General features: G+C 43.5%; 1 protein-coding gene across 1 annotated transcript; it reads right to left on the minus strand.

The window, feature by feature from the left end:
• Positions 1–841: 841 nt before the first annotated feature.
• On the minus strand, positions 842–8,680 carry Awat2 (acyl-CoA wax alcohol acyltransferase 2). Its single transcript, XM_034486081.2, has 7 exons — positions 8,596–8,680; positions 3,509–3,619; positions 3,090–3,160; positions 2,660–2,864; positions 2,266–2,440; positions 1,209–1,408; positions 842–996 (listed from the first exon to the last, which is right to left on the minus strand). The coding sequence occupies exons 1-7, from the start codon at positions 8,678–8,680 to the stop codon at positions 842–844; spliced, it is 1,002 nt and encodes a 333-aa protein (XP_034341972.1).
• Positions 8,681–8,959: the final 279 nt, after the last annotated feature.

Raw genomic sequence — 8,959 nt, forward strand, 5'->3', positions numbered from 1 at the left:
AAGAGCAGAGTTAATTGGGCCAAGCTAGTGCATGCAAGTTTCTGAGGGGAAATTGGGAAATTAGATCTAAACCACTGACCATTATAGTATGGCTTTAAGAGATGGGACATAGGTATGGACAAGGGTCACTAAGGGATATAAAACGGCTTCAACTTTCAACACACCACCTTGTACTTTCTTTTAGAAATTAAGACATCATGAACCTTAGGACATTATTTTCTTAGGGACAATAAATGGATTAGCTCACTGGAGGAGAATAATTTTGTGTCACTCTCCAGTTTGTCATGTTTAGTCACATGTAGTAGTAGCATTTAAACTTGACAGAAACTTTTGAGGTAAGCTAGAGAAGGATTGTTAGTCCCATTTTACAGTTGACAAACAGGATAAGAGGTGCTGGATTGCCCCTAAAAACATGCTACTGACTGAACCCAATGTCCCTTGGCTCTTGAGATACCCAGTCCTGTAAGAGTCTTGAAGCCAGGACAATGACAGACACACACACAAGGTCCTAGAGCCCTCCAAACAGACTCCAAACAGCTGGAGCACACAGTACCAGAGATGGGCTGTTTATTCTATCCACAGGTTTCCTTGCTGCTAATGCTTTCATGAACCTCCAGTGACTTCAGTGGACCTCTGCCTAGAGTCTTCTCTGTCTCAGGGGGAAAGGACAAAAACTAAGAAAAAGAGATGGAGGTGAAAAATGATGGGCACAGAAAACAACCACATGGACGCACACCCCCACCTCCCTCCAGTGAGAACTGGTCAAGTCAGAAGTGAAGCTCCATAGGTAACTTTGGCCTGTTGTCATCGGTTCCACACCATTCAGTCAAGGGAATGTCTTTCAAAGTATCACCAGCTCCTGGGTCTCTGAGATGCCAAACTTGGTCTTATGCTGATCAAACAATTTACGTAGGGCATCAATATAGAGTGTGTGGTATTTGGCTACAGTCTCCTGGCTCGGATTCTCAATCTTGGGCAACGGTAGAGGTTCCCCAACTGCCAAATGGAATGGGAAAAAAAGGGGGAAATGGAAAAACATCAGAATAGCTTACTCCTAGGGACAGCCTGGAGCCCAGCTGACCCTGACCCTCTTGCTCAGCACTTCCTAGACAGCCTCCCTGCCTCCAACCACAGTTGGAGCTGAGGCTCAGCCACAGAAATGGATCCTAGAACTTAAACTAAGCCTTCTAATACAAGGACCCACTCACCAACAGTGGTTACTGGTCGAGAATAGGGCAGAAGGCCCCGGGAGTTCTTGGTGAAGCCACGCCCATAGAAAGCACAGGGGTAGACGTGTACCATCTTCTGGAACCACTTCTGGAATCGATTGGCAAAGCCCCCAGGAGCAAAAATGTGCTGTTTGTAGAGGTCTGTCTCTCCAAAGGCATAAGCGGGAATTAGAGACACCCTGCAGAAGAAGACAGGTAAGCAACAGCATCACCTGGGGTTACTTACAGGCTCCCTAGACCTCAAGTCCATCTGTATCAGGGTCCCAGCTAACTATGGTGCCCCATGGCCTAGACTGGACTGCCTTTAGGGACAAAGCAGCAGCTTTCACAAGGAAGCCCAAATCTGAACCACTTGTCTGAAAACGCCCAAAGTACATTTCATATGCTTTCTTCCCCTTAGGCCACATGGTAGGAAATTTGGCTTTCTCTGCCCTAAGGTGCAACCGCAGTCCTTCTGTAGAGAAACTAGCTTGAATGAGAGGCTAGTGCAAGGCTTCCAGGACAGCACCTTGCACAGCTCTGTTGCAGCCCATAGGTAGCTTTTCTCCTCTGTACTTTTCTTTATTTTAACTGACAAAATTGAATACAATTTGCACACAGAAAGCTGGAGAGAGTTCAATTGGTAAAGTGGTTTCTATGCAGGCATGAGGAGCTGAGTTTAATGCCCAGGGCCCACATTAAAAAAAAAAAAAAGCAAGTATGGCAACATGCTTGTAATCCAAGTGATAGGAAAGTAGAGATGGGTGTATCTTTAAGGCTTGTTAGCTCAGCCTACTCTACCATGTAAATTCCAGGCCAGTGTCCTGGCTCAAAATAAAAAGTGAACACACACACACACACACACACACACACACACACACACACACACTCGTGCATGCACATACTGCCATGTATTTTTATGGTGGTTCTATTTAATAACAATTGTTTGCATATTTCTTTTTTCTCTTTAATTACCACTTCCTCAAATCCCAGTATTCTTCCCTGCTGAACAGCCTCCCCACTCCATCCCACCCCATGCCCCTGCAGCTATCCTTACCCATGTCGAAGGGCTGTGCGCACAAAGCCTTGACGCTTCTTCAAGAACAGGGTGGATGAGCCTGGTGTGCTATATTTGCTCTCAGCCAGGCCACCAACCACCACAACAAGCATGTTGCCTGTGCCCTTCTGGGTAAGCAGAAAGTCCATGGAGGATTGACTCACAGAACAGGACCCTGGTGTGCAGAAAAAGCCAAAGGTCATTGGTTATTTACCAATCCTTGTAAACTATCCCTCCCCACTTCCATGAATACGAGGAATATTTTCTCCAGCCTGTAGTTTGGGGAAGCTGGTTAGCACCTGAGACAATCTCGGATTTGACCTTGCTCTCACACATCCCCTGGTTCTCCTTATGGTAGCCCTTTGTGTGGATTTATCCCCTATGAGCCACTCACCTGTAGACATTATATAATCTCGGAGGAAAGGCATCCAGAAAAAGGCTCCTAGTGTGAGCATATAAGGAGTGATACCAGGAAAGGTCTTGGAAAAGTCTGTTCTGTCGGTGGCAAAGTGACCAAAATAGGAATGGGACATGATCCCATGAGGATGGCAAACAAGGATGTAGTTCTGTTTGGGTGAAATATCTTTTGTCTTCACAATCTGTAGAGGAAAGTGGAAACAGGAGAGCTGGAGACAGAGAAAAAAACTTCTCTTTTGGCCAGAGAAATGGAAGAGAAAGGACTGTGAATTGCAGCAATTCAGGCTGGGCAGCTATGTGCATGTCCAGAAGTCATTGGTTTCCTGAGCCCCCATGTGGCTGCACCCTGTAGCCTGATTCTGACCCAAATGCCCACTCAGTGAGGCATTCAGCTCTGTGTGGCTTACCTTGAGTGGGAAATAATTGCTGTAGTGTTTCCACAGACACCACCTCCTCACACAGGCGAACCGGCGGCCACCTGAAAGCACAGGAAAGCTCTGTCCACCCCTATTCTCTCTTTCTGGGCCCCTTTGGGGCTACCATGGGGTCCTCTCACTTTCTTCCTTTTCCCGTTCTCCTACATGGAAATTAGAATAGGTATATCAAGACCAACCTAGAATATGACCAGCCTCTGCTTCATTATCCAAACCCAACCCTATCTTCCTCTTACCAATGCCAGTACCAAGCCCTTAAAAGAACCCCTTCCCTCAGCTTTCCTAGCCCAGGGAGGGATAGGCTGAAAGACTGCCTGGAAATTAGCCAGAGCCTCTCAGGATTAGGAGAGGAGCAGGGGAATATATGACAGTACATCCCAGTGGGCCCTTACCTCGCTCAGGGGTCTTCCAGTCAAAAACCAGCCAGATGAGCATCAACACAGTGACAGACCAGTACGATGTGAACACCACCAAATAGAGGTTGACGAGGATCACAGTGATGACTAGAGGGAACCCAGCCCAAAGTCAATGAATTATAAACAGTCCCTCACATTAAAAGTCCCCCTGCTGAGTTTCGTCCACCAAGGTCACATACACTGTGACCTAGGCCTATTCAACAGTCACTTCCCCACCAAGTGTGTTCCTCATAGCTAAGCTTCAAACAACAACAAGGCCTCCCATCCCCAGAACTTGTCCCAGAACTGTGCTAGGCTCTGTATATAGTGTGTGTAAGTGGGGGAGAAGCCAATAGCCACTGGGCATTTGAAGAGAAGGTTTTCTCCAACTTATATTTTCTTCTCAAATCAGCCCTGTAAGTCAGTAGTTCTCAACCTGTGGGCTGTGAATCCTTTGGGGTCCAAGGACCCTTTCACAGGGGTCACTTAAGACCATTGGGAAACACAGATATTTCCAGTATAATTCATAACAGTAACAAAATTACAGTTATGAAGTAGCAATAAAATTAATGGTATAGTGGGGGAGTCACCACAATATGAGGAACTGTATTAAAGGATTGCAAATTAGCAATGTTGAGAACCACTCCTGTAAGGTGCCAGAGGAGATGCCAGAGAAAACCAACACCTATCTTCACCAGATTAGAAGTACACAGAACAAGGAGCAATGATAAATAAAAGTTGAACTAGAATAAGATAAGGGATTGTGCTCAGCTGAAGTAAGATAGAATTCTATATTAGGGAAGAATGAGTTCAGAGTTATAGGGTGCTACATTCGATTGCAATCATTACTGGAAATGTAAGCAGCCAAGACTAAGATTATGTGGGGAAGTGGGTCAAATTAGAGGTTACAGAAAAACAACCAAACAAAAATCTATAATAGAGTGAATACATTTTGTCTTGACTTCTTATTGGAGCCTCATGAAAATGATTTAAATATTTTAGGACTATAGGACCACAGGAGAAGAATCAGAAATGTGCCTACAGTAGATGAGAGATTCTGGTAAAACATTTGCTCATGTAAAGTGGATGAAAAGAGAAATAACAAGCTTATATATTAAAAAAAAAAAAAAAAAGCAAGCCGATCTCTCTAACCACCTGCAAAGGAGATGCCTATAGAAAGTTTGCTTGCTTCTTTGGAAAAGTCAGGAAAGACTCAGAATCTGCAGGATCAGGCATTCTAAGAGGCAGGGATGAAGCACAGGCTCAAACATCAGAAGCCTGGATGAATTCCTGATGAGAAATTAATTAGGACAATAGGTCTTTTTTCCTCTGCTCAGTGGTTAATGGGAGAATTATTCACTGAAAATTTGAACTAAAAAGATTCTGAATTCAGACACATGTGATTTTCAACTTACAACAGTTTAACTTAACAATGTTTTGTACTTTCTCATGGTGGAAAGGCAAAAGGAATCTGGCAGAAACTATATTTTGTTCTTTTCCTGGGCTAGCACTATGTGGTACCATTGTGTTTCATGATGGACAGCAGAAAAAAAAAAACATCTTTCAGTCAGCCACACTACCATGAGGGTCCAGGACAGTGTGCTGTGTTACTAAGCTATCACCATAGGTTTATCAAATGTATTGTTTGTTGGTTAGTTTGTTAGTTGGTTTGCTGCTTTGAGTCAAAGTCTCATAGTACAGTATGACAACCCACGCTGGTCTCAACTCATGACAATCCTACTCCTTCAACTTCCAAAGTGTTAGGATTATCCTTACAAGACACCTTGCCTGGCTAATGTATTCATGATTCATGGTATTTCAAACTTACTACATTTGGAGAATTTCTGCACTTACATGAGCTACAGCTGATGCAGCAAAATTATTGTGGAAATGAGAGGACAAGCAATTTGACATATACAGTCTCAGATAATTTGTCTCTCATGTCTTTTTGTTTCCTGAATACCACTAGAAAACATGTGTCACCAAAATGAGGGAGAACACATAGAATCCATGGTAGAAAGAAAGGTCCAACAAAGAAGGAAAACAAGGAGGGACAGGGCTGAAAACAAGCAAGCAAGGCACGTAGGGTATCAATTTAAAGATGAAAGGTTACCATGTGCGAGAAATGCTTGTGGGTAAGTTAGTAATAAGTAAAATATATCTAGTAAATGAAAAAATGAGGGAGCTGGAGAGATGGCTCAACAGTTAGAAGCACTTTTTGCTCTTGGACAGGACTGGGGTTTGATTCCCAGTACTTACACATCATACTTCACAACTATCTCTGACTCCAGTTCAAGATAATCCAATAGGCAAGGACATGATGTATATACATGCATACAGGCAAAACATTCATACAATAAAGTGAAAAATCTTTAAAATTTATTAATTTAAAATTTAAATGGGTCAATTATTAGTTCCAAGAAAAAACAAATCACACAAGAAAATACAATATTGGTACATTGTATTTCCTAGTAGTCAGACACTTAACTGAAACTGTGCTATAAGAATTTTGGAAGGGGCCTGATGAAGTGGTGCACACCTCTAATTACAGCACTGGGGAGGCAGAGGCAGGCAGATCTCTGTGAGCTGAAGGCCAGCCTAGACTACATAGTGAGCTTCAGGACATCAAAGGCTATGTAGAAAGACCCTGTCTCCAAAAAGAAGAAAAGGGGGTAGGAGGAGGAAGGAAGAAGAACGGGAAGAGGAAGAAGAGAGAGGAAGAAAGAAGAATAAAATACAATTTTGGAAGGAAGAAGTAAAAATATTCAAGCAATGTCATATAGAGCTCAACTCTCATTTCCCACGTGTGGAGATCAACAGAGAACGCCTGAACATCATTACATCACACAATAGCAATGCTTAGAAATTCCACATAGTAAACTTCAATATTAAAAAAAAACTTGAAAATGACCTCTGCTGGGGAGCAGGGCACTGTAGTTGGAGCCTCTGGACATGGGCCACAAAACATTTCTTGGATAATTAGATGTGTGGGTCTAGTCCAGAGGACACCTCATTTCTCTTAGGGTTTGTTCAAACTCATGCACAGCTAAAGACACCTCGTAGTGTTTTTCTTTTTCTCACTGACTTTTAAAAAATATTTATTCTCTGATTCCTTGACTGTTTTGTAACCTTTCTTCTTCTCTCCATCCCCATCACTAGCAGCTTTGTTCAAATCCCACCATTTCTCAGTAGCCTGATAACCCTGGTATCACTGCTTCCCTCTCTGGCTCTTTGTAATTGGTTTCCTTCAAAGAGCTACAATAGACTCTTAAACCTACATGCCTAATGTCATTGTCCCATGTTAAACCCTATTCTGGCTCCTCATTACCTTGTAGAAGACTAAGCTCCTTCCAGCAGTTTTCAGTGTTCTCTATAACCTCTCAGGACCTGTTCCTCTAATTCTTCCTCCCTTGGTCCCTCCTTCTTTCAGTAAAAGTATATTAAGCAGCAATTCTGAGTTCACTCCCAACTTAATTAATTCCTGTCAGCCCTTCGAATACTCCTGACTCTCACTTGCCCTGGCTGTGCATTTACTGTTCCCAGGGCACATCCCTTCCTCACCTGTTTCCTATTTGTCCTTCAAGAATCAACTCAATCTGGATGCGGTGGCACACAACTTCAAACTCAGCACTTGGGAGGCAGAGGCAGGTTAGGTAAGCTTGAGGTCAGCAAAGTTTACATAGTGATTCTGGGCCAACTAAAGCTACATCATGAGACTAGTCTCAAACAAACAACACCCCAGACCTACCCCCTCAAAAAAACTAAAATGAACCTAATTGCCAATGAACATACAGAAAGATGCTCAACCTCATTTATAATTGAGAATTTTCAAATTAAGTCTGTGGCTTATTTATCACTTCAATCCACAGTAGCTAGGACTGCATATGGGTTCCGTATGCAACCCCTGAAGCAACATTTCCCAGTGGATAATTGGCTGTGCCTTTACCAATCTGAACAATAGCGTCCACAGTGACCTGAGACTCCTACCAACCTGTTCAGTGCATTTAGTGTGAACAAGAACATAGTCTCACTAGACTGACAGTCTAGTGTACACACCAAGCTCCACACCTAACCTCCCAATCTGCAGTGAGCAGAGGCAAAAGACAAAGAAAGGGACTCTCAGACAAAATGTTAGCCTTGGTGAGCTCACCTCTTCAATTGTACAATGAGAACTATTAGCCGCATAAAGTGATTAGACTAAAGAGGCTATATGTTAGCTAATACTATGTGCATGTTAGTTAGCATTATATGGGTAGCTATCATTTTGACTTAAGATTAGCATCAGCTAAAATGAAAAAATACATGTAAAGATGTTTGGGCCAAAAATATAAGTGGTTCTGGTGAGTGACTCTACCCCCTCTCACTCTGTGTCCTTAGTCTGGTTGTTTGCTGAGGTAAGAAATGCCTACTGTACTATTCATTGGCATGCCACTGTACCAGGTTCATGTTCCCAAGGCCTACCTATATTCTTCATTCCCAGAGTGCTGACAAGATCACTAAATTCATGCCCTTGACTCCTGTTGGTATTCACATGAACTACTGTTCACCAAGAACTTTTTCAGGCCCCCTCCTGCAGTGATGGCAAGTATATAGAATACCATGACCAACATATAGTTTTTATGAAGAGTTAATAGTATAGATGTTGAAAAATCATGGATACATGGTTAAATTCCTCTGGTCAGCAGGTTTCCAGAGATCCCTCTGCCAGAAAGTGAGCTCATCACAGTTTACTTGATTTCCTGTGGTTACTGCCACATCCCCCTTCTTGGCTTGCTTTGGTGAATTTGCTTGCCATGACTCCATAACATGGCCTCTGGACCTCATTGCAGACCTCATGGTGCTCACTAGGCAAGCCTAAAGCAAGGCACACACACGCCTGCATAGACACATGCATATTCATGTAGTCATGCACAGATACCACAAATACCCTGCCCAAGTAGGTGGGGCCACAGGCCAGAGTAAACAACGGTTCTAGTTTGCCTAGTACAACACAAAGTTTGAACATTGAGCATCCTACCACCCTAAAACTTTCAATACCAGGTAAGCCCATGTAGTTGGATGCCCCAAGTAGCTTGAAGACTCACCTATAAGGAAGGCACTGAGGGCCCACTGGAAAAGAGCAAAGACCTCCATGGCGGTCTTGAGGTCCTTCTTGGTGGGCCAGAACATGATGTCCAGAATCTCAGTAGTTCCAGGTAAATGCTGTTTGGCTGCCCAGCCCTGACTGTTCTGGGGCTTGCCATGTTGTTGCCTCCTGGTCTTTCTGCTCTAACTGTTGCATATTCTCCGCCCATTGTCCCACCCTTCCATAAGATTGCAGGACCTCCTACCGCCTCTGCTTGTCCAGTTTTCTCCAGCTGCCTATCCACCTGCACTTTTACCCACTTGCGCTCAGGCTGAGTTGGGATTGTGACATCCCTTTGCACACCTGTATAGTAGATGGATCCC

This window comes from Arvicanthis niloticus, chromosome X (assembly GCF_011762505.2).
Source record: "Arvicanthis niloticus isolate mArvNil1 chromosome X, mArvNil1.pat.X, whole genome shotgun sequence".
In the NCBI taxonomy this organism is placed as follows: domain Eukaryota; kingdom Metazoa; phylum Chordata; class Mammalia; order Rodentia; family Muridae; genus Arvicanthis; species Arvicanthis niloticus.

Bases quoted from the DNA above. Each gene is read 5' to 3' on its own strand.
- Awat2 (XM_034486081.2), bottom strand. From the start codon at position 8,680: ATGTTCTGGCCCACCAAGAAGGACCTCAAGACCGCCATGGAGGTCTTT. The intron at 3,620-8,595 runs GTGAGTCTTCAA...GGTTCCCTCTAG, and splicing joins CCTCAGTGCCTTCCTTATAG to TCATCACTGTGATCCTCGTC. The intron at 1,409-2,265 runs GTAAGGATAGCT...CTTCTTCTGCAG, and splicing joins CGCACAGCCCTTCGACATGG to GGTGTCTCTAATTCCCGCTT.